At 40.3% G+C, this 25,666-nt stretch overlaps 1 protein-coding gene across 1 annotated transcript; it reads left to right on the forward strand.

Moving 5' to 3' along the window:
* Positions 1 to 25,612, forward strand: fgf10a (fibroblast growth factor 10a). The gene is made up of 3 exons (XM_074689961.1): positions 1 to 1,314; positions 19,483 to 19,586; positions 24,863 to 25,612. Exons 1-3 carry the CDS (start codon positions 861 to 863, stop codon positions 25,061 to 25,063), a joined length of 759 nt encoding a protein of 252 aa, XP_074546062.1. The 5' UTR covers positions 1 to 860; the 3' UTR covers positions 25,064 to 25,612.
* The last annotated feature ends 54 nt before the right edge of the window (positions 25,613 to 25,666 follow it).

Below are 25,666 nucleotides of genomic sequence, written 5' to 3' on the forward strand. Positions count from 1 at the left end.
TGAGGAGAGATAGGGAGCTCAGCTCACTGACAAGACGCACAACAAGAGAGGGGAGAAAGACGAGAAGTGCGGAGCTCAGTTACACATCAAGTAACTCCAAACCAGCTCTGCTAACTCAGAGAGACAAAGACAGGAAAGAAGAGGAGAAAAGAAAAAGTCTGGATTTGGAGTCTTATTCCTGTGGCCTGCTCTGCTTGGATTTCTCTGGACATTTTATGAGAAGCAGCATTAATCCTTTTTGACTTCCTGTTTTTATTTATTCACTTTTTCCTGAGCATCTTTTCTGCAGAACTCCTCCTCCGCCTCTCTGAAGAGAAAAGGGTCAGGACATGACTGAGTAGATTTTATTGATGAATGATAAGGTAATGTGCGTTTTATGATCAGGGTTTGAGTGTGGGGTAAACTTTTCAGGAGGACTTTTCTAGAGGCTGTGTGATCCGCGGGCAGCAGAGAGCGGCAGCCTTGGGAAAAAGGGGGGAGGAGGCGGTGAGAGGTCTTTGAGGCGAGCCCCCAGTTGTTCCCATCGTGAGGTGATCTGAGTTATGGATGTTGACGCATTCCTGCGGCACTGCTGAGGAATACACAGCACCGGGACTACAGCAGAGCCAGCCACAACACCGCAGGCTCCAACCACCAGCAGCAGCTGCATCGCCATCACCAGGAGCGCAGCCAGTCAGCTCCACGCAGGTCCAGCTACAGGTTTCAGCTCCGACAGTCCCTGAGAGGCTGGGAGTCCCCGCTTAGAGGAGGTGCAGGCGGTCAGTCGGGGGGGGTTCTCCCACTCTTGCTCCTTCTCCCAGCACCCAGCTCAGCATGCCCCAGCCCCTGAGCTCCTCCACAGCTCTCCCAGCTCCACTACCATGTGTAGATGGACAGTGACACAAGGTGCACCGGTCGCCTGGTTCTCCTCCCGCCCCTGCTGCAGACCTCCCTCACACCTCCTGCTCTCTCTCACCTTCCTCCTTCTGCTTCTCCTGCTGGGACCCTCCTCATCCTCACCGCTGTCCTCTTCATCACCGGACCCCGAGGGGAACCACAATGCAAAACCAGGAGGGACTCTGCCTGATTTCTCCACTTCACCCCTTCCACTTTACTCATCACCGCAACCGCTGCACGCATCCTCTGCAAGGTTGCCACGGGCGACGAATGTGTCATCGTCTTCAGCAACGGTCGGCGGGCGCCACGTGCGGAGCAGCTACAACCATCTGTCGGGAGATGTGCGCAAGAGGAAACTGTTCTCCTTTCAGAAATTCTTCCTTCGCATCGACAAGAAGGGAAAAGTTAACGGCACCAAAAGTGAGGACGATCCGTACAGTAAGTCGACTTTTTTAAATTACATTTGTGGCTCTTTAAATATTAAGAAACATGTAACTGAGACTTTATATTGGAGCTCCCAAACCTTAAAGAGAAGTGTGCAATGAAACAATTGGCACAGTATCCAACAAAATGCAAAGATCTCTACAAACTGCGCACATTACGACAGGTGACTGAGAAGACAGCAGATAACAGAGCTGTGTGATTCTCAGCCTCTTCCTCTCCATGTGCACAGGCTGCAAGCACATTTTCCAGGCTGCAGAAAGCCAGGGAAGAGAGTGCATGACAATGAAAGAGGAAAAAAACAAAATGAGTAATCCAGGAAGATAAAAAAAAAGGAGATGAGCCACTGGAAGCAATTTGAAATGGCCCAGAGAAAGTTCTTCTAAAACACGGCTATTACTAAACCTCTGGGAAGAATGACAAGTACTCTCTCTGTCTTCTTCTGCTGCTGCAGCTACAATGGCAGCAGGCGTTAGACTGAACTCCATGTTAAGTAACAAGCATGCAAATCCTGCACCCTTCTTCTGGTTTGTGTGTTTTGGGGGATGTGAAATATGACTTTATTTATGCTGAGAGGGGTCAGTGAGCACACATGATGTTTTTTCAGCACCACTCAGCGTCACATCCTCACAGTTTAAGTCTTCTCCAAAGGTCCTCCACTAAACTCCACCTGTCGCCTGAAGTAACCTGAAAGCTTCACTTTTGGGTTTAACTCAGGAAAAAGAACAAGTGTATCTAGTGTAACTTCATTTCTGATTTTCTAATTTGAATGTTACTGAAGATGGATTTTAAGACTGAAAGTGTGTTAAAAAACGCTCACACACAGAACAAGAGCCACATGGCAGCACACAACCCAAAACAAATAACTTCATCTCCACTCCAGCAAACAGAAATACCTCCACAGACTCTCAAAGGTCATTATAATCATTTATGACTGATGCAGAGGAGAAAATTAGCTGCTATCATCCTGTAGTCCACAGCTTTGTCTCCCAGTCCCACACATCTGGAAGTCGTCCAGCGCTGCCACAGTCTGCGGCACCCTGAGGGCACGCTGACAGTAGTTGTTGAGGTAGAACAGAACATTAGTCCCACATTTACCTGCGCACACTTGATGAAGTCTCAGAGATTTGTACAGAGAGGTTTCCTGCACTGCTTCTCCTGTGTGTGTGTGTGAGTGTGTGAATCCATCCAAGCGTGTAATGTGTGTGTGAGGGAGTGAAACCTACATAAACGGAGCTTTATCACTCACACAGCGTTATACATGTCATAGGTTTGTATGCAACTGTCTGTGGGTCTGTGGTTCTGTACAAGCCTCTCCTGCTAAGACACACACACTCAAACACACACACACACTAGAGCACAGAGAGGCCAGTCTTGCACATGGCCTCCATATGGCAAAGCCTACTTTTATTAGGGCCAGGGCCAGTGTGAATATGTGTGTGGATGTGTGTGTGTGTGTGCCACTCAGACACCAGGGCTCTGCCAGACATGGCTGAAGGAATTTCAATTAGCGACTCTTCCTCCCTCCCCTTGCCAGCAGTCCTCTACGACACACACACACATGCACACACAGTTTTATACACACACACATAAAGAGCTCAACCTCTGGGGTCGACGTGACACTGACTATAACTGCATCAGGTCACCGCATTAGAAACACAATCCATCATTTTCAACACGTCTCGCCACTTGATTGTAATGGCCCGGTGAGAACTTTTTAAAAGACAAGAAAAACACTTAAACGCTACGAGTGGAGGCCAGAGCTTTCAGGTCAGGGTTTCTCTTGGCAGCGTGTTTAGTAGGCATCAAGTATCCACCTGATAGCGAGTGCAGATGTTTAACATGTTTCAGATTAAGAGACGGTGGGTGGAAAGTTGGCGACAAACCGAGGGGATTTGGCCGTGATGAAATGATGATTAAGTAATGTGTGTATCTGCACACTATCACATACATGTGCATTGTTAGTGTTTGCATCAGTGCACAAGCAGCCTCCTGCTATCTTAAATGTGCTCTGAGAACAAATTGTACCCTTCAAACTGAACCAAACAGAACAATTAAACCCTCCTAGAATAAACGAGAGCGTGGATGTGGTTCGGACATACGAGACGTCATGTTTTTCTACATGACTGTTAATTTTGTATACGTTAAGGGCTTGATTTTATGCGCTACATGTTACGATATCGTTCATTTATTCTGTAAAGTTTAAAGCAAGAAGAACCAAAACGACGCACACAGACTTTTGGAGTGATTTGTGTTTTGACGCAGGTTTTCTGTTCTTTATGTGCTCATGAAAAACATGTGCTGTAATATAAAGCCAGCTCGCAAAAGGTCAAACATGTAACGTATATCATACAGTATAACACAGCTGGATTATAGAGTGTAGTAAAATGCTGGAGTAAGAAGACGCAAGAGGTTATTTTTGGGCTCAGTGCAGCTCTCCTTAAAGAAAAGCTTGAACAGAAGAGGAGCGAGGGGGCGGCTCTCAGCTTTGTTATCATGCTCGAGCAGTCTGGTAATGTTCAGGAGGTCACATCACAAATGAGAGTCATTAGAAGGTGTCAGAGGTGATGAAGACGTTTCAGCTCCGGGGTTGAGTCTTTCTAATCACGCTGTCAGAGCTGGGCGCAGTGCATCACACAGGATGGAGTGTGTTAACTCTCTGACTCTAGCTTTCACAGTGGCCTTCAGAATAAGACGACTCCCTTCTCTGTAATGTAAATCTTCGATCCTTGTTCCCCTCCCTCGATCTGCATCCACAATCTGTCACATCTTGTTTACAAGCATCAGAATAAAGCTATGAAACAAACAGACATGTGTTTGCAGTCAACGCCGCAGACTTGTGGTCATGCGTAGCTCAATTAGCATCGAAGGGTGCCAACCTCGACCACAGTCGGAGCTCAGGATTCTCACTGTGGCCACCCGTGTTGTAGAAGCTGCCACACAAACTTATTGTTCACATTAATCACAGCGGACACAAAACCTCCTGACGTGACATATACCAACCCAGCACCATTAATGGAGAGGCTAATACTCGGGACATTACTCTGATTTAGCGCATGATGTCCGTGTCCAGGGTAATTACACAGGACTGACCCCTCAGGTCTGACCTCTACCTATTGACCCGAGTCAGGAAGCTTTGTTAATGGAAAGGTCACCGCTACATGTAATGCGTCACTTCGGGCCCTTCTGTTACTCTGACACTGTTATGTGGCGGAGAAAATCTCACATTAAAATCTGAAATAAATCTTTCAGATGCGTCGGAGTGCAACACATTCCTGTGATGCTTTTATTTTGGAGGAGGGACGTCGTTAACAGGGTTTTAGAGATGTCTGTTTCCTTAAAATAAGAAAATAAAACTGCCATCGCTGACATATTTCATCATTTTCTCACAGTTGTTCAAGATGTTTGAAGACTTTTTTTCAAGTCTGTGTCTTTATGTGAGACAAGATAAGACGTCGAATTAAGTTTTGTGTTTAAGATAAAATTTGACATCGAAACACATCCTAAAACTGAAAAAAAGGAAAATTGGCACTGAAAAATGTGGGTTATAAAATATGTATAATGGCATCAAAACAGGTAATGGCAGGTAATGGTGTTGATTACATTTTTCTAAAATTAAACATACATGAAATATTTCCTGTTTCATTTTAATAATTTTTTTTTTTTTTTTCTTTCTTTTTAATTTATTTATTTATTTATTTATTTACTGTTTTTTTCCATGACCGTTTATAAATTAAATTACATCCTTAACGGGAATTTTAGAGATACCTGTCTCTTGAAAACAAGAAAATGAAACTGTCATCATTGTCATATCATGTCATCATTTTCTCACAGATGTTTATGTTTCAAGTCAAGTTTTTTTAAAGTCTGTGACTTAATGTGAGAGAAGATAAGACGACACATTAAGAATAATTTGCTTCACTAGCAAATTAAATCAAGTCCTTTCAATAAAATTGGATGAAATTGAGATTTTGGCAGAAAAAAGTAGTGTTGCTCTTTTGTAAACTATAATAGTCTCTATAATGCCACTATTACCTCCAATGACTCAGCAAACTCAGGCGACAGTCTTGCCATTCCTCATTTCCCCCCAACATCTTGAAATTGTTCCCAGCTTCTCCCATGTTTCTGTTTCTGTACGTCTTATTTTGCTCTCGTTCCGCGGCTGATGAGCGGGGTTATGGTTCTCGTGGGAAAAGGTAACAGTGTGGCCCATAAAAGAGAGTTATGAGGAGGTGCTGGATGCTCCAGAGGTTAGTGTCAGCGTAGCTTTTCAGTCAGAGTGACTCTGACATCTTCATGGATTCTTGTCTACAAGAGCCATAAATAAAAGTGGTGAGCCAACGTCACCGCACAGGCTTGTTCAGGAAACGCTGAGCCTATCATTGAGGCTCCTAAAGCTGCCAGGGCAGAGTTTAACATCCAGCTGCACTCTGAAAACATACAATAAACTTATACTACCTGCACACTCCGTTCAGTATTTACCTCGTCTGATCTCCTGCGAGGGGTTAGACCAAACACTGTGTGATGAGCAGAGAAAGAGAAGAGTGTCTTCACCCCTCAGCGTGTCTGTCTGAGCAGCAGAGCGAGGCTGGTGTTTGTTTTGATGTGAAAAACAGGAGGAGTCTGGATCAAATCATGTCAGCACCAAATCATGACTCTTTTACTGGAATCTACAAAGCAAACACTGTCAACGTCACCCAGACACGTTACGTAATATTGATCATTATCTTACGTAAGAGCTGCGCCGTTTGACTCGACGTCGACAAATTGTAGATTATTTAAAGAGGTCAAATCAGTGAAAACACATTTTAAACTGTCAAGAGCGACAGTTGAGCGGGCCAATTAGTGGGATTTACCAGAAGTTGAAGACACTACACGAGTCATTACATCATCTTTGAGGGCCAGAAATGATCAGTTTGGGATAAAGCTTAGTCAAACTCCAGAGAGGCCTAGAGGGACTATTTTTATAGTTTTGTTTTCAAAGAGGGGCGGACTTTGAAGGCCCCAGTTAGACATAAGAAGCTGAAGTAGTGACCATGTTACTGTGACTAACTACAGCTTTATAAAGAGAAAACAACAAACACTGAACAATCAAAGTCCAGTGACAGATGCTTTACCAGAAGATACCACAGCACAAGGATGCAGCAGAGTGTTTCATGAGAAACCGTTTCAGAAAAGTGAAACAGGAGAGAAATATTTAGAATTTGTTCAATCCTCTCCTGCCAGGGCTGAGGAGAAGATTTTGAGTTTTCTTTTTAGTAAATTGACACTAACATTGAACTGTAGCTACAGTTAGTGTTTATTCTAAATTATCAATGAAGTCAGAGCGCTGTGTGTCATGAGTAGATGTGCACCACACATCTGTTGATCTGAGACTGCACAGGAGGATCACTAAAGATACCAATAAACCCCAAGACACCAAACACAGTTCATCAGAATTTTAACCAACAGAAAAAACTTTGATCTAACAATTAATCACTTCAGTTTCTAACCATGGTTATTATAGTTAAGCATTTTTCTTTCATATTGACTTTTTGTTTCAATATCAGTTAATTTTTAGTTTGTTTAAAAAGCAGGTTTTCTAGTTTGTTTTTTATTTTTGAAAATGTGTAGTTTTATTAAGTTTTTATTAGTTTCAATATTAGTTTTAGTCTTTTTTTCTTATATAAGGTTGTTGCCAGGGGCGAGATTCAAAAATGTTAGCAAAAGCATTGTGTAATGAAAAATCTAAACATTGTACCACTTTCAAAAATGTAATCACCAAGGACAGAAGAATAACCATCCTCATCAAACAGAAAGCTCTGTATCAGTGTTGTCTGTCCTGCTATTGTCTCATTCTCCATCACGTTGCCTGTTAGTGTCTGTTTCAGGGGAAGAGGGCTGTATGCTCTCCCTTACCTTGACCAGGTGAAAAACAGAGATACCTGTTCCTATCAGAGACACAGTCATATTTATAGAGATGAGGCTCTGACGCTGTCTCTTAACTTTGGCTGTCAATGATGCTCGTGACTGTGTCAAAAACAAAAAACATCTCATATCTACTCAAAATAGAGAGTTTATGAATGACCCAGACTAACAAAGATGAAAACTAAAACATTTTATTTTATTTGAGTTAGTTTGTATTAAACTAACAAAAAAAGTTTCAGTTAATTATCTTTTTGTTTTGGTCTAAGTCATGCTCCATGAGGTTCGCCTTCATGCAAATATCCTGGGTTTGAATCCAGTCTGTGGTCTCCTTCCCCATTTTACTCCCCACTTACGCCCTGTTTCCTGCTCTATCTACTGTCCTCTCTCATTTCTGATTGGAGGCATAAAAGCCCTAACTTGACACGCCAGATCAACAGTTTCATATATCCCCCACGGAAATATTTCACAAGTCCATCTGGGTAGCAGCTCTTCCGATTTGTTTTCAGAGGCGGGACTTTAAAAAAAATCCACAGCTGGTGATTGGACGACCGTTCTGATTAACACACTCACCACAGACCAATCCGCATCAAGCCACGGTATGGCGTAGCTTATGTGAGCCGATGCTTCTAAGAAACAATAGATGAACAACTACTGAATCATGAGAAACAGCTGTGAAAAAGGCGTTAGACAACAGCTTCTATTTTTATAGATTTAACTTAAGAATCAAAGGAACGCTGACAAGTACGAAAGTCTGCTGACGTCATGTCTGCTCCCACAGCTCCTGCCTCTCTTCCCTGATTGGGCCGGTCAGAATTTAGCCGAGTAAATTCGTTGGTCAATGGAGCCTGGCAAGATGGACCTGCAGGAGTTCAGAAACTGAATCAGGCAGGTCCATCTGCCCTGCAAGGTTATAAAAGCCCCAAAAATAACTTTAAAAATAAATGAATAAAATAAAAATACATAAATGATTCAGGTATCAATTTTTGTCTATTTATTTATTTTTTATTTACCTCATTGTCATCATTTTGTTGGTTTTCATTAAGTATGTAATCAACGTTCTAAGTGATTTATTTATTTATTTTTTATTTCATTTGCACCATAAATTAGAAACAGTTAAATTGGCATAAAAGAAAAAATGCAAGAAAGTACTGGAGAGGTGAATAAAACCCAAGGTGGGCTTATCTAAGATACCTCACCAAATTAAATTGATAATAAAAATAAAGGAAGAAAAAGAAGCCAAATTTAGAAAAAATGAAATAAACTTAAAATAACTCAACAATGTACAAACAACAAGCAAATGTATTATATATGACTTTTTGTAGGATCTAGACAACTTTTCTGAGCTCCTTCTGATGTATATCCGTTAAAGTTTAGGCTTTGCTTTTCTTCTTTTGTTCTGTTTCATGTGATCCAACATGTTGTGCTGCTATTGTTTGTAATTACTGTCAGTGACTGCAGCAGCACAAGAAGCGTGTCAGTGAATAGAGAATATAAAAAAGTAAAATATATTAAATAAAACTAAAACAGTCTATATAAAGATAGCCATGCTGGAGTCCAAATGCAGCCATGCTCTGGTTCCAGTACAAGTCTGAGTTCACATTGGGGTAGTCCAAGTCAAGTCATGAATCCTGATAATCTGGACTTGAGGAACAGAAGATTCTGGCCTTCCCCTTTTTATTATTTTCATCCACAGTCATTATGGTTTTGGTTCTGAGGGTCCAGAAGTTTGGACGTACTTGTGCCTTTTAACCTCATACCAGCCCTAACAGACTGATTTACAGAGCACATGTCTTCATGAGCTTTAGCACGTCAGGAAAAGTGCCATGAAGCAGCCATCAAAAGAAGTCTGCAGCACTGAGAGTAAAAAGAGTTCACATCAATATATCAGTGAGGACATTTCCACAATGTATAAGCACAGTTTTTCCACTTTTAAAAGCTGTTTTTGCCAAGCATCACTGCCGACAATGACAGGACGTCTCGTTTTTCAATCACTGTTTACATATTTCCTATCATCGCCACTTGATATTCCCCCATCAATTCACCCCCCCGCGTCCATTAATGTGTCAGCTACAGAAAGAGTGAAATAAGAGCCAGATTTCTGTAGGCAGCCGCAGCCGACCAGCCACAATCCCCGGCCGTCAGGCACCACCTTAAACAAAAGACTTTCAGCAGCAAATCATGTTTCTGTGAGAGCCCTGGCTGCGACTCTGCAGAGCAAATGGATCCAAACATCGAGAGTCGATTAGTTTCCGCAAAGAATTTAAAGGTTGACATCTTTGTTTTGATAGACGCCTTTTCAGTGTTTATGTTACATGGATGATTTCTGCACAGCAGGATCATCGATATGTTGTCAGGATGGAGAGAAAGGAAAAGTGGAAGATTCTCTGATGTACAAACAGCTTTCATGAAATCTGGAAAACCGCTTTACACCTTCCTGGGGTTGAATAATTGTTTCTTCATGAAGGTTTTTGGAAACCTCACAGATAACATAAGGATTTAGACATCAGTAAGATCTCTTGGGGGATATTATTGCATAAGCTCCATATTGTGCGCTGAGCTCAGTGTTTGTCTCCTCTCTGAACTGTCCTAACAATAACCCAACAGTTTGTTTTTGTCTGAACAACGGAAAGTCATTACAATTGGAACCAAACTGAGAGACTGAATCACAGCGTTATTCACACTGACTGGAGTAAACAGCGATGGGAAAGTTGTTAGCATCATTTACAGTTGAGGACTTCAAAGAGAAGTGTTTGCAGATTCAGCAGGAAGCTGTCCTCTCTGCAGCCGGTGTGAGGTTTAGTGTTTCGCTCTGAAGAAAAAGAGGAGAAAGTAACGTAAGAGGAGCAGCTTTGTGTCTTTCAACGGCCTTATCTGCAGCATGACAAACAAATCCTCTGGGCTTTAGTTTTAATTCCTTTCAAACTGTATTTAAAGAGTCCATGAATGAGTCTTTTTCACGGTGATATGACAGAACAGTGACCTCTGGAGCACGAAAACTTCAAACATAGACATAATCTAATTGTTTAAAGTACAAAACATGAAGTCAAGAAATTATTTTGGCCACCAAAGAGGAGTTATTGCAGCTTTTTTTATAGTATAATTTGATTTTCTAGTTAACTCTTCAAAGTTCAGCAAAAAGCAAGCAAATTCTAAACATGGTTACATCAATATCGTCTACATGATTTCTTTTAGAGCTTGTCTTGGATCATAATTCTCCAAACTGTTGCTTAACTTGACAATAAAACATTGACAACCTATTACTGAGGTCAGATGCAGGGGTAGAGTAAAAAAATTTGGTTTGCTTTTTGTTTTTTGTTTGTGTTTATGAAAAACTGCTAACTAAAAGGTTTTAATTTCACTGCCTGTGCTTTTTAACTGTTTGCTCAAATTTTTGGATAAGGGATGAGCAAAATTCCTTTTTTTATCTCCTCACTCTTTTCCAAACATAAAGCGTGTTAGCTTAAAAATAGATTTCTTCCTTTATTGTGTTGGAAAAAAAAAGTAACTAAATATCAGGCAGGAAAAACATAAATGGATAATAAATACATAAGTAAAGAAGAAGTAAATAAATAGAAAGATGAATAAATAAACAATAAATAAGGTAAAAGAAAATATAGGTATATGAACAAAAAAAATAAAAAAGTAAATAGTCGATAAATAAATGAATAAATAAATGAATAAATTAATAAAAAAGATAAAGTAAAAAGTAGATATATAAATGAATAAGTTAATAAAAAAGATAAAGTTAAAAGTAGATAAATAAATGAATAAATTAATAAAAAAGATAAAGTAAAAAGTTATCAAATAGATGAATAAATAAATAAAAAATAAAAAAGTAAAAAGTGGATAAATGAATAAATACATAAATAAATGAACTACTAAAAAATAAAAGAAGTAAAAAGTAAATAAATGCATAGATTGAGAAATAAATATAAAATAAATAAGTAAAAAGAAGATAAATAAATATATGAATGAGTAAATAATAATAAAAACAATCAAATTCTGTGCTGATTTGATTGGTTATTGGAGGACCACCTCAGGGGTGGATAATAAAGATCATTACATGTCAAGCTTTCTTGGTGTGTTTAATGGGCCATCAGGTCTCTTAAGAAAACAACTGTTGGAGTCAGTAACCTAAGCCCAGAGTGCTGGTCTGGAAACGTGCTGAAGCCAAACACTGACAGTGTCTCTTTGGTGTGAGTCTGGTATTCATGACCAGTAAAGCAGTGGGACGTGAAGAACAGCATCTGTGACAGATAACATCCAGAGCTGCTGCTATACAGACACCACGTGCTGCAGGAAAAGACCCCCACAGAATACACACACACAGACAAACACACACATGCACACAAACACACACACACACACACACGCACACAAACACACACACACAGACGAACACACACACACACACAAACACACACACACGCACAGCATGAAAGTGGGGTTCTTAATGGAGTCATCAAAGGTAGAGCCCAGAGTCGAGTCCTGAGAGGCATCTGGACAGCCTGGCCATTTGAACAGAGCAGTCAGGAATGCCAGCTAATTACCCCGCGTGTGTGTGTGTGTGTGTGTGTGTGTGTGTGCCTGTGTGTCTGTGTGTACTTCCTGTGAACTGATATGAATGCATGTGTTCAAAGAGACAAAGAAAGTGAGAACAAACAGGGACGAAGTTTATGTGACAGATCCAATCAGATACCTTCGTATCTGTGCGAATTATTTGAAGCCAAAAATCATTTTTGAAGCGAAAAAGCCGAACACCAACAACTCCAACCACAACAGTCGGGTGAGACTGCGCTGGCGGCTGAACCGTAAATGAAAAATGTGTGAAATGCAGACAGCCGTCCCAGAACTCTCCCTGAAAACAGAACTCCTGGTGCGTCAGGCGGGTGAAATGTTTGGACAGAAACCGGCAGCTTTTGCACCTCATCGTGTTACAAAGTCGACCGCGATAAAAGAACTGAGGGTTATTTTTCATGTCTTCTACGAACATCTGGGTGAATCTCTCTGCTTCCCTCTCTGCTACTCTTAAACCTATGTGACATAACCTGCCGGGATTTGATTTTTTTTAATAATCCACGAGTGTTTTTCTTTGCGTACCTCGGCCAGCTTGAACAGTGTGTGGTTCAGCTATTTCTGGCCTGTGAGGAAGACAATGATGTGAGTGTTTCTGTCAGGGGAGGAAATAAAAGCATTATGGGGGTAAGGATACACCAAATAAAAAAGCGGGTGTAGGTCAAACAGAACAATCGCGCTAATGAAAATAAAGCCTTCAAAGAAAGCCACTCAAAGGGCACCCCACGTCTGTTCAACATGATTTACAACCCAGAAATCAAACATGAGAAAAACAAGTTTTGAGAATTGTTTACAAAATACTCTATTTGTAGAAATTTGGCCGTTTTGAGAATGAGAAACAGGGACTCTTTTTCTCAGCTTTGGTCCAAACCGTTGGCCCTGCAGGCTTTGATGTGGCCACTTAGCGCAGGATGATACTGTTGTCAACCACATCAGTCTAAACCAATACCTCAACGCTCCTCCAAACACAAAATACACAACAGTTTCCACTCCAAGCCAGTGTGTCCTATGACAAGAGTGTTTGTTCTCCCTCTCAAACTTCAGACAGAGCCGGAAATATTAAAGCAAACTCTGAGAGCGAATAACGCAGAAAGAGTTTAATCCTGTTAAACTGTGGTTTGTTTTAATGTCACAGCAGCCAAGAAAGCCTGTTTACATGGGTTTCCTTCAGTTAATGTGCACATACATGCAGCTAAAGCAGCAGAATCACAAACTGTTTTCCCTCTTTTTTCATGTTAAGCTTTTTTTTTCCTAGATTTTCTGTCTCTTGATATTTTTGGCGGTTGCTTGGATGTAAACTCCCATGTCACAATGAATCGGAGACGTCGTCAGTCATAGGTTCAGAAGAGAAAAATGATCTCAGAATTCAAACCTCAACTGATTCAAATCAGATATTAAATCTTAAAACAATACATAATAGAGCCACTTTTGCCTCGTCTGTCCTGGATGTCACTTTTATTTTCCTTAAAAAATAAAAAAGGAAGCGTTAGTTTTAGTGTTTCATTTCAATATCCAAGAGTTTTGGCCCCAAATAAAAGAACCAAACCATTTCCATTCTTCCCACTGAGGGGTTCATGACACAAACTAGTCTGAAGAGTGAGAGCCGTCTCTCAGGGCTGTGGGGAGGCAGGAGACCGGCCGTCACCGTGTCGAGGTCAGACTGAACAACTGCGGTTTAATCTTCAAAAAATATGCAGGAACAACAGTGGAAACCTTTTCATAACCTCCAGTAACCTTTAGGTTCAGCTGGAGTCTCACTGACCTGCTTTCAGAAAAGGGAGGGGTGGGACCAGGGCGTTTGTGGGAGGTCTGGGTTATGTGTTACCATTTAGGGAATTTGACATTGTTACATAATGAGTGTGTGATGATATATGGTCTATAGATTGTACGTTAGGAGGAAGGATGAACCAAAATCTCTGCCTCAGGTTCTCAGCTGAAGCGAGGAATTTGTCTCAGAAGAAACGAGTCTTTGAGTGTTTGAATAAAAGCAAAGAAAATACTTTCCCAAAATATTTCTAGAAAATTCTATTGCTACAAATTTAATACTTAGTTTTCTACATGAAAAAAATTCTGATATATCTTATATATCTTAATCCTCTTCCTTCCATCAGAAAGCATGGCAGCAGCATTTTAAGTTTCACACTGAGATTTATAGACATTAAACAAAAGACACCAGTAAGTTCAGTTCATCCTAAATCCAAGTTTTAAATAATTTCAACTAATAAATGAACACAGTTCTATGTGACCTCGTAGCTTAAACCAGGAAGAGAGCCAAAAACATGTCACATGTCAAGGTAAAAAAATACCTTTTTTGTCTTTAAAAAGAACACTAGAAGAGTTAAGAGCCAAAAACACTTAAAGTACTTTTAAGAAATCCAAATCTTGGGCTATGACTTTTCATCTTACGTCCTATTAGCCAAAAGAGAAAAAAAAATAATACCCCATCTTTTTTTTAAAAAAATAAAGGTTTTTCAGAATTTTTTCTTTCCAAAGTTAATGTTAATCTCAAACTTTAAAAGAGAACAGACAGAATAACAGAATTCAGAGAGTAAGGAGAGTAAAGTCTGTTTATCCTTATGCTTGCCAATATACGCCTGATCATAATCCACAATTTAAACAGAGATTATCAGCACCAAAAGTAGGTTATTTCTAGTTGGTTTTTTTTCACAGCTTCCCAATCAATTTGGCTAGAACCAGATTTACTTATGGCACGTTGAAGTCTTTCTGACAACGCCACACCAACCGACAGAGTCAAGTAGTGGGAAGAGAAATCTGACACGTCTCAGAGCACTGGGCTGTTGGTAGCGCTAAAAAAAGCCAGCTACTGAACTACGGTACAAACTGAGTTCACAAAGTTTGATTGTTGTCACGTTTCAAACTATAGCTCTACATAGCTGTTAGTGAAAACATTACCTCGACGCTTTGTATGCAGTGAAAAGTCATCGTGATGTTAAAAAGAAGATCTGATCCCCAGTCATTTGCTTTCACCAAAGCATCCAAGTCACGTTCTTACGACAAGTGGCTTTTCAGGTAGCCCTCAGCCTTTAACATGTTTTTACTTTTGATGACAGGAAATCATATAAAAGCTGGTGTCCAAGGTGCGCCTTTGATACCTTTTAGCAAAAAAAGTGAGCTGCTACCAGTAGCAGTAAAAAAATACAGGGATGAGTCTTTGAAATTGTGATGACGATAAAAGAAGCGAGTGTTCACTTGGCATAGCATGCTGGGTACACAGCGACGCAGACCAGTTGAGTGGTCCCAAAGCCAAGACTCAGACTACGAGACAAAGGGATACTCATCTGAGGACAACATGGTCAGGGAAGACCGGTGGAGTGAAAGGGGTGTTCAGTAAGCCTATGGTCCATCCTAGGAAGTATTAAAGCCACCACAGACTGAGCTCAGCTGAGTCATCGTTAGCTTGTAGGATGGTGCAAACAGGAAATGGCTACACATCTGCACAAAAACTGCAGGTTGCTGAATGCAATACAATTCTTCATACAGGGAGACAGTTTTCACCTTTTCCCCCTAAATACACCGTGTCAGAGGGACTAATCATTTAGTGACCAGTCAAAGCTGCAACATAAATGTTGCTGAGGTATCAAACCTGCTGTTCTGCTACATATGAAGCTGCAGGTTTCCTTTACATTTATGGATCTGACAGGGTCACACTGGAGTCAACTTCTGGCCTCCAAACACATCAATCCTCCTTGTGACCTTTATGAAGTGGTTAATGAACAGTTTCTCACTGTTAGAGGGCCAGCTTGTGTTTATTTGTACCCATAGCCCGGTTAGTGTTACGGTTTGGATTTGGCTGGCACAGACACATTTGGCTGGTTTTTATGAAAGTTGTAGTGTTGCCCTGTTACACACAGGTGTTTGCCCTTGGTAGCTTTGAGAAAAAAATGTTGATAGCGGAAAATGTTCATGCCCTTTCTATTAGCTGAACTCTGTACTATTTGTGCTTTCAGCTTTGGATCATAAAGTTTTTTTTCTCAAGCTCTTAAAAAAATACATTCATAATTAAGGTGCTGGGCTGAGATGCAGGGAGGAAAAACTAAGGAAAAATACATTGATGGACTCAAGACACCAATAAGAAGAGGTGTTGAATGAGGGAAATTAGAGAGTTAAATAAAAACCTTAACTTTAAGAGCAACCTGGGGCTGACACCAGAGTTTGAACCATGTTTGTGAGTGTGCACGTCTACATCTGTCTGTGTGTTTATTACAGAACTTGTGTCATAGGCTCAGGCCCTGCTTTCCTGCTGGCCATAAACTCTGTTGTTGCAATCTAATCTTTTTGTTGCAGCAAGGCCTTTTAACTCACAGGCAGATGGGCTGCTGGTAACCGGTAAAGGGGCCATAAAAGAGCCATTTGCTTTGGTTTTCAACAAACCACATCTAACGGATGGAGGGACGAGGGATTGAACAGGTGGAGCGGTCTTTAGAGCAGCAGGCAGTTAAGAAATGTCTGTGGTGGTGCAATGAAGCAGACTGTTATTAGGGTGGCGGATCAGGTCAGATTGTTTCATGAAGCAGGTCCATTATAAAATGACAGCAATCATTTTAAATAATTAAAAGTAAGTAAGATCTGCCTATTGTCTTCGAGAAAAGGACTTCTTTTACACAAATTTTGTAGAAAAAGAAGTCAGAGCAGAAGAAAGCTAAACAGGAGAGAGATAGAGCACAAGCTTAATCACGGGCTAAGCTGTTTGTGCTAATGTTCACTCCAACCCACAGTCAGCAGTTATTCTGCAGTGGTCTGTTCAAACTTGAGAGTCTATCAATGAAATGAAGAGTGAGGTTACGTTAGCTCTACTTGGTGAGGTTGGAGCTGGTAGATGAGCGAGAGGCACCCATCTGCAGGGACTGAGCATCGCCATATCGTCAACACATAGCCCAAAGCTAACACTTTTTCAGATGTACGACACCATGCAGGAACTCTGCGCCCCTTAGAGCCAATAATACCAGATCTCAATGAAACACAAATGAAATTTCGACATAACCAGATTTTGTAGACGTTATGCTGTTGACATGTTTTTTGCACGTTTCAAATGAAACGGTAATTCATGTAAGAAACAAAACAGAAAGCAAAAGTCTAAACCAGAAATACAACAAAAAATGGTTAAGAAACACAACCAGGGGTATAGTGCCAGTCTGAATTCTGTTAACTATAAAGAGGAAAATAAAAACACATTTTGTTATGGAGCCCCAAATAAAATCCTGAATATGTCCAACTTTCAGTTAAATGAGAGCACCATAGTGCCAAAAAAGTCAAAAAGAACACAATGAATATTTTAAGTTTTCTTTTTCTTGTGTTATGTGTATATTTTTGTGCATCTTTGTTGGATGATTGCTGTATCTTAGCCCCTGGCTGCAACTATGTGTATATTGTTAATTGTACTTTGGTTATACTATAAAAAGAAAAAAAAAAAAGGACTCCAAAAACAAAAGAATCTTTAGAACTGTAATAACTTAAATTGCACATTGTAACATTAAAAAAAAAAAAAAAAAAAAAAAAACATGAAGAAGACCAACTTTGCCTTTTCCGCTATGTGTTGACGATATGGCGATACTCAGTCCCTGCAGATGGGTGCTCTTGAGATGAGCTCTGGTAGGACATAACCACTCACTAACGCTATGTTCGGACACGTCTCAGAGCAGTGAGCTGTGAGTAGCACTAAATACAGTTGGCATCTAAACTATGGTACAAACTGAGTTCACAAAGTTCACTTGTCACATTTCAAACAATAGTGCTACGTATCTATTCATAAAAACGTTACCGGGTCAGGAAGAGTCGCATCTGGGTGATGGTGTTCATAGGAATAGGAGTCTTTATCTTGGAAAAACACTTTTGATTCTGGCCATAGGTGTCACTGCATTCAACCCTGAACAGATCGCCCTAACAGAGCCTTAAAGAGAGGGATGAGACAGAGCACAGATAGTCTAGTGGTCTCGGTTGTGCTCCATGAGGGTCGTCCGCGTGCGGGTGGCCTGGGTTCAAATCCAACCTGTGGCCTCTTTCCAGCATGTCACTCCCCACCCTCGCCCTGTTTTCTGTTCTATCCTCTATCCTCTCATTTATCCTATTCAAGGCATAAAAGAACAAAAAAAAAAAAAAAAAAAAAAAGAACCTGGTTTAACGTAAATCATCGAGAGACAGTAGCAAACAACACCAGTGTGGTGCTAGCAGAGTGTAACATCACTTTAAGCCAGCAGAATGTCAGCATTCAATGTTTTCCATTAACATGTACTTAACTGATGGTATCATGGTGTAGTATGATTCCAATAAGGAACAGAAGAATAAAGTAATGTATTCCCATGTGCTGATCTATGTCAACACAAGGGTTCATGTCTGCATCACTTCCTCCTCCAAGACCAACACAGAAACCATCACACACGTCACTCTGAGGCTGCAGGATGTTGCAAATCTCTGTTTCAGTGTTTGAAAAAGGGGGATCAGGGCACTACAGGGGCATCAGGGCACAGAGACCAGTGTGATCAAGATGAGATTTAAAGCTTCAGAGAACAAAGTGAAAGTTTGATCCTTTAACGTTTCCTTTCACTGTGCACGTGTTATTGCTTATGATTTGCCTGAAGCTGTACTCCTCAGACTTTCATGGTAAACTTGTAACTTCCTCTAGACACCTGGATTTTTTGACAGAGAAGTAGACACACACAGTTTGTTTTAGCAAATGACGGGAACATTATCTGCTCAAAATAAAAAAAGACTTTCAAAGATGCTCCAAACGCTGTCTGTTTCCCTCTCGCCCCTTTGAACTATTCCTGCAGCCTGGCTCCACTTCCTACTGGCCCTTTGAGCTAATCCTCTCAAACCCCTGGTAGTTTTATGGCTTGGTGTAACTGACTTAAGGATGGGAGAAGAAAGGGCCGGCGACCACAGCTTGAACCAGTAATTGGTTCAGGCTTGAAAACTGATATGGATGCCTTGACCTCTTGCCAGCCTGGCAGCCACAGAGGCTCTCTCCGTCCTGTCCTGTCCGTGTGCCTGCCTGAGCTCCCCTGGTCAGAAAAACAAACAGAGCAGAGAAATGTTTTTTCCTGGCTTACACCTCGGTCCCAGGGCACACGGCCCAAAAGCCAACCAGCAAATGAACAGGGGGCAAGAGGCCGCTCTGAGGTCTGACTGTCACACAGCAGGAGAAAAAGGGAGGAGGGGGAAAGAGTAGAGTTTACTTGTGCAGAAGTAGCAGAGATCATTCAGATTCCTCCTGCACCATTTAACCTCAAACTTCAAGTGTTTGCAAAACTTTACAGGACGTTCACTGACAGCAAGTGTTGGCAATGTTTTCAAAAAGCAGTGATGATTTAAACCCCAATCCAACGACTGAAATCAGATGATTAATAAACCAGACCATGCTGCTCTGCATTTCTTCATAAGTCATCCTTTAGTTGATGTATGCATCCTGCACCAAAATTGAGGAAGTTTATGCATATTTTAGTATTGTGCTAAAGAGATGAGTCAATTTCTAAAGAGCATCTCAGCTGTTCTTCCTTTATAAAAAAACCCAACACGTTTTCCCTTCCCTTTTTTAATCATTTGATTTTTTAAGCAAAGGGGTGATTGTGGAATAAGGAAATTCAGCAGATTGCACAGAAAATTCAAGCAACAATGAGTGTATGTCTATTTGAGGATGAAGTTTGACATGTTTGTCTTTTTTTTCAGGTGTTCTGGAGATCAAGTCAGTGGATGTGGGGGTGGTGGCCATCAGGGGCCTCAGCAGTAACTACTACCTGGCTATCAGCAAGAAGGGCGAGCTGTACGGAGCGGTGAGTAGCTCTGACACACAGTATTGGAATAACAGTGTTAAAACTAACAACCTTACTAACACCATCACTTTCCCAGTGATAGTAATCTAAATAGTTACTATTTCAAACCTTTTATTGCTGTTACCGAGGGTGAAATGAGGTGCGTTAGTATTTATCCAACCTGACTCGCTCAGCCAGGCACAGGCAGGAGCTGCTAATAAAATGTGGGAAAAGCGTCAGACACACAAGTAATGATGAGAACAATCATGTTGAGACGTCTTTAACAAAGAGCTGATGCTAAAGTCAACTTTTCAGCAACAAATACCACACAGCTACCTGTGTGTGTCTGTGTAACCTCAGTCAAACAGGATCTCCTGCAGCGTCTTTGGGTCAAACCAACTCCAGGGAGAGGGGTGGATGCTTTTTGAGGTTTGAATGTAAGGCACAAGTAGCCGACAAGTTTTGACAAAAAAATATTAGAGATGACAGAACCAGACTTAAATATAAGAGGTTAATCTGAAGGAATTACAAGTCGAAAGCCAGAGACAGGGTTAGAAAGCAGGAGACTCCCTCCTAAATCAGGAGAGTTGTCAGGTGTGAATATCATGTCTTAGAACAAAACCTGCTCAAAAACTAAATTCTTTAGCAAAATTAAAGGTTTTTTCAAAAAAGTGACACAATAACTACTTTCCCTGGTAACTAATAACATCTTTGAATGAGTAATTCCGTTACTAAATCAATTACTTTTTAGGGGAGTAACGAGTAACTATCACTAATTACCTTTTAAAAGAAATTTGTCCAACACTGGTTGCACATGTGCCCAAGATGCATGACTAGCACAATGGATATCCTATTAAAGGAAGGTTAATTTTCAATCTTGATGAAGTCCAATTGTTTTAATTTGAGTTGCCATACATTAAAGATTAGCAAAATGAAGATGAAATCTCCCTGAATTTTGATGCAACACTCCAAGAAATGGAACCAAAAGTTAGAGGCTGTGATCTCGCCTCTCCTCTCTGCTCCATTCAGGAACACAATCCTTCAGTTTCTCTTTTCTGCTTCAGTCCCTCTGGGGAGAGCAGCCCCTTGTTTCATCTGCTTTCTCTCCTTCCCGTCTTTTTCTTCAACTCATTCTCTTCCTTCCCTTTTTATTCTTTTTTTCCCTTACTTTGAAAGACCCCAAACTTTCAGCGCGTCCCTCTAGAGCCACGCCACAGATGAAATGACACACGGTAGAAAAAGACAGAGAGGCGTTCTGTTGCATGGCCTGAAACTGAATTCCCATGACGTCTTCGGCTCGGTGCAACACGAGCCAGGAGTGCAGCGGTGGAGGGCTGGCTTTGGATTACACCTGATGGGTTCACACAGTGACTTCTTTATCCCGTGTCATCAAACAAAAGCATTGTTTCAGGAAGAGAAACACAGAATGAGATGAGTTTTACTGTAATCTCATTAATATAAAATGATTAAAAAAACTTCCTAACTTTTGGGAGGATGTACAAAGAGAAATTCAACGAGGTTTGGGCCCTAAATCCTCACCCTATTAAAACAATGGCCTGAGTCATTTTTTCAAGTTTTCAGAAAAACAGAAAAAACTTTACCAAATATAGAGAATATTATATTAACTAACTAGAAAAGCACTTAAGGAGCGCAGACCTCCTCTGAGCATATTGTGGTTGTCACCAACACTTTAGTCCTACTTTAATGTTATACTCCCTTTCAGCAGACTGTCTGCTACAATTTGGTGTTAGTTGCAGGTTTGTACGATTATTTGTTTCCTGACAGTGTTGAAAATGATCATTACCCAATACATATTTCATATTCTGGATCTTAGTATTTCCAGGATGTGGATCGTACTTTTACATCTGTCAGAAATTATGGTGATCTTGTCTTGTACTGTTTTGCAAAGCAATCTGACCATTTATGGTGGAGTTATATACACGTGGTGAAAACAGCCCTATCTCACAATGATAAAGAATCCTTTAAAAAAATCCTGGATCCAGACGGTGAGCAGGATCACCTCCAAACTTTGATCACTCCTTTTTTCATTCCATTTTGAACATTTGAACATCATTACTTTTTGAGTTATGTTGTTCACAGATAGACAAACTCTCCCAAAAACGTAACCTAAATTAAACAAATGCCAGGTCAATCTTACACTGAGTGGGCAAATTCATGCATCTCCTACCTAAAAGCAAAAACATTTTTTTAATTTTAAATCTTTGAGGAGTATTATTGCTTTGTGCTCAATTATGTTTAGTTACAGAAATACGTGACAAAGCCAGGAATAGTTAGCTGGCTAGGAGAAGCTAGATTTGTTGTTAAACCATAACTTGAGACTAAATTACACCACATCGTCATACCCTAGCCTTTATGATGGTGAACCTAATCATTCACCAGCTGAAAGTGATTCAAGAATCACGTTTTCAGCTTCTTCTGCGCTTAAGTTTCTGTTTCTTCTTGGGGCAGCCGCCATCATGAAAACTGGTTAAATTTCCCAAGTCACACATTTTGTCCTAAATAATCACATTTTTTGACTTAGGCTAGAAATAAAATGGCCAAAGTCACTCTCTTGACATAGGCCATTGTCCTGTAGGGCATAAAGCTTTAAGCCAATGTACCAGAGATGGTCAACATAATCAAGAGATGATTTCAGCCAATTTCCTCAAAAAATGGCTTGGTCATTATTTTAACAGGGTGACGATGTGTTTAACAAGTGTATTATGAATGCATCTCCTCAATGTATTCTAATTGTGTAAAAAATAAAAATATAAATTAATAAATAAATAGAAAGTTTACAAAAAAAAACATAAAAATGATAAATCTTAAATTAAACAGTAAAATTTTATCATATTAATTTAAAATGCAAAAGAAAAAACATAAGTTTACATGACTAGTTCACTGATTGTTGTTGCAAAAATAATCATTTAACAGGTATTATTCCTTGAGATTAGTTTATTTTTGAGATCTTGCCTATAAGATGCTTAAACCAGCCTTTTTTCTGAGCTATTATTCAGGTAAAATAATCTGCACAGCGTCTGTTAAATATTCTCATTACGCTTCGGGAACATTCAGTTTCACCTCTGGAACTAATTTGAACAGCTGTGTCCAGAAACAATGACAGAGACAGAGAAGGACTGAGTTATATTTTGAGTTTGTGTGTGTGCACATATTCAGGGACAGTACCTTTCTGCTTGTGAGGATCAACCGCATCCAGTTAACTGGCAGTTTGAGCAACGCTAGCCCTGAGCAAAAGGGCAGCTTCCAGTAAACTAACAAATGTGACTCCCTCAGATCATTTTCTCTTTATTTACCAGTGGGTGGTCACTGCGGTAATGGAAGCCACAAATATGGCGACACAATGCCCTGTCCTGGCTGGCAGCCCAAAACTTTAAGACGTCACACTCCAAAACAACCTCCACCCTCTCCACCTGGAGTCCAGAAACACACAACAATGTCTTCAGAAATCAGATTTCCTCTGTGGAGTTTTCTCTGAGAGTTGTGCAACATGTTCTTAAGCAATGCTGACCACTTGTTGATCCACGTTGTCCAAATAAGAAAACATCAACATGTTCCTGCCGTGCTCTGACAAGACCCGGAGGAGAACTTTTAACATTAATATCCCTGTTGAAGCTGACGTTAAACATGAGCGCGAGAACGATCCAAAATATGGAGCCATGAATCTGCTCAGGAAATCATCGGAGCATTTATTTGCTCGATTAATCACATGCTCGCTAAAATGTCAGTGAGTGAAATGTGATCTTAGAAATTTTGTAAAGAGTCAAATCAATGTGAGATCACGGCACTGCTTTAAAACACAGGAGAATGTTGCGATAAAAAGGACACAGGTCAAAGAAAGGGCTAAAAAGTCTCGAACTGAAGAAAATTTCGAAATTTTTAACCTTTGAACACTGGAGCCTAAAAATGCCTGTCTGTCTTTTTGCTTTTTTTGACTATTAAACAGTCTACAAATGTCCTGTGAGTAAACGCTTTGGCCCATTTCTCTGGAATACTTTGTACTTTCAATATCTGGAGTTATTTCTAATTTACTGCACGTTATATGAGAGTTAAACAGTTTAAAATGAAGAAAACACAAAGACAGAATTAGATTTTAGAGATTCAGTGAAGGAAAAAAACACAACAATCAAACAGTGGGAAGTATTTTTACAGGATGAACCTAAATTTAGAGCATTAAAAATGTGTGCATTTCTGAGCACTGTCTCTTATTTTGTTAATAAAAAAGGTCGCTGACAACATCACCAGAATCTCCAGGATTCACACAGCTTTCTCAAAATGAAAGTGAAACTAAAGGAGAGCGATTCAGCTGGTTACTCTCAGTGTAGAAAAAAAAGGATACCACACAATAAAAGCCTCAAATCATGCTCAAATGGTAAAAAGAAGCCTTGGTACACTGATCTAGCATTGCTCAATAAATACATGAGCTATTTTAAGTGCTACTCAATGCACACGCTTACACACAAAGTACAGTACAAACACAGCAAACACAGAATCCCAAAGTTCATCTTCTTTGTTGGTATTTTTAGGTGAACTCAGCTCAGTTCTCTCTATGCGCTCTTGTGATGCATCTGCCCCACACAATTGTCAATCAATCAATCAATTAATCTTTATTTGTATAGCCCCAAATCATAACGTTATCCCAAAAAACATTTACAGGTCTAGACCCGTTAATGTTAATAAAATTTTATTAGCAGAAACCCAACATCAAGACAAGATAAGCAGTCTGATCTCATCTGAACTTACCATGAGTAGAGCAGGAAAAACTTTCTTTAACAGGCAGAAACCTCGGACAGAACCAGACTCATGTTTGACAGACATCTGAGGAGACTGTATTGGGGTTAGAGAGAGATAGATTAAGGAGAGAGGGTGTGTTTTTTACAGGCTTCCTTAAATGCCTGAGTGAAAATACTATAAAAACCACAAATCATCTGAAAGAGCACAGGCTCAGCTTTCACAAACTGTTTGGATTTTTCTAATTGTGCAAACCGTTTAGGAATAACGGTCTTTCAAAGTGCAATGTGTCGGCGACGTCACATCCAGTTTTAAAGGGTTAACTGAAAAAAAAAACTTCCACATGATAAAAAGTCAAAACAGAATTTGTTGTTTGTGCTTATCATCAGATGTATTCCAATTAATACTGGTGTAAACTCGCAGTCTACATCTCTGTCAAAGCAGCTTGTGTTTTACGTCTTCTCCTGACATGCTATCTAAAGCCTTTGTAACCTGACCTGATGTGTTTGTTCACTGTGACATTTACACGCCGTGTCTCTGCCTTTCAGAGGGACTACGGTCCAGACTGTCGTCTGATCGAGCGCATCGAGGAGAACAAGTACAACACCTACGCTTCAGCGGAGTGGCGCAACAAGAAGAAGTTCATGTTTGTGGGACTGAACGCCAACGGAAAACCAATGAGGGGGAAGAAGACAAGAAGGAAAAACACAGCCACTCACTTCCTGCCCATTGTGGTGCCGCCACGATAACCGGACGCAACAGCCACAAGAGAGCTGGACGCGCAGCGGGCTGTCAGACTTTGCTGGAGTTACATCGATCGCTTTAATGGACGGATCTGCTTCAGATCTGAATGATGCACTGAGGAGGAACAGAACTGAAACTTTGATGGACGTTTGATCTCTTTTGGACAAAGACATTTCTATTTACAAAGAAAGAAATAAGATATATTGCTATACAATGTATATATTATTTTCAGTTTTAAGTTATCAAGTTCATAGGCACAGTAGAAAATATGAAAAGAAATTTAATCTGTGCCAAAATGTGATCAATAAGCAACTCACATTTCTAGATCTGTGTTCGTGTGAAGCTCTTGAACAGGTTGAGATAAAATGGTGACGTGTGTGTGAGACAGAGAGGAAGAAAGAGGGAAGAAGAGGAAGTGTTTATGGATGGAGAAAGAACAGAACAGAGGATAAAAGGACGAGGAAATGTTACAAAGTCAAGAAGCTCCAACCCTGCAGCAAGTCGAACACTCTCATGTCTTTCCTTTGAATTTATTTATTTGGTGTAATATTTAACAGAAAAGAACAAAAACAGAGAAAAGACAAACTCTTGTCTTTTTTTTACCATTT

The sequence above is a fragment of the Halichoeres trimaculatus genome, unplaced genomic scaffold (genome assembly GCF_033239565.1).
Source record: "Halichoeres trimaculatus isolate MK-OKI-2021-1 unplaced genomic scaffold, fHalTri1.1 fHalTri1_scaffold_16, whole genome shotgun sequence".
NCBI lineage: Eukaryota > Metazoa > Chordata > Actinopteri > Labriformes > Labridae > Halichoeres > Halichoeres trimaculatus.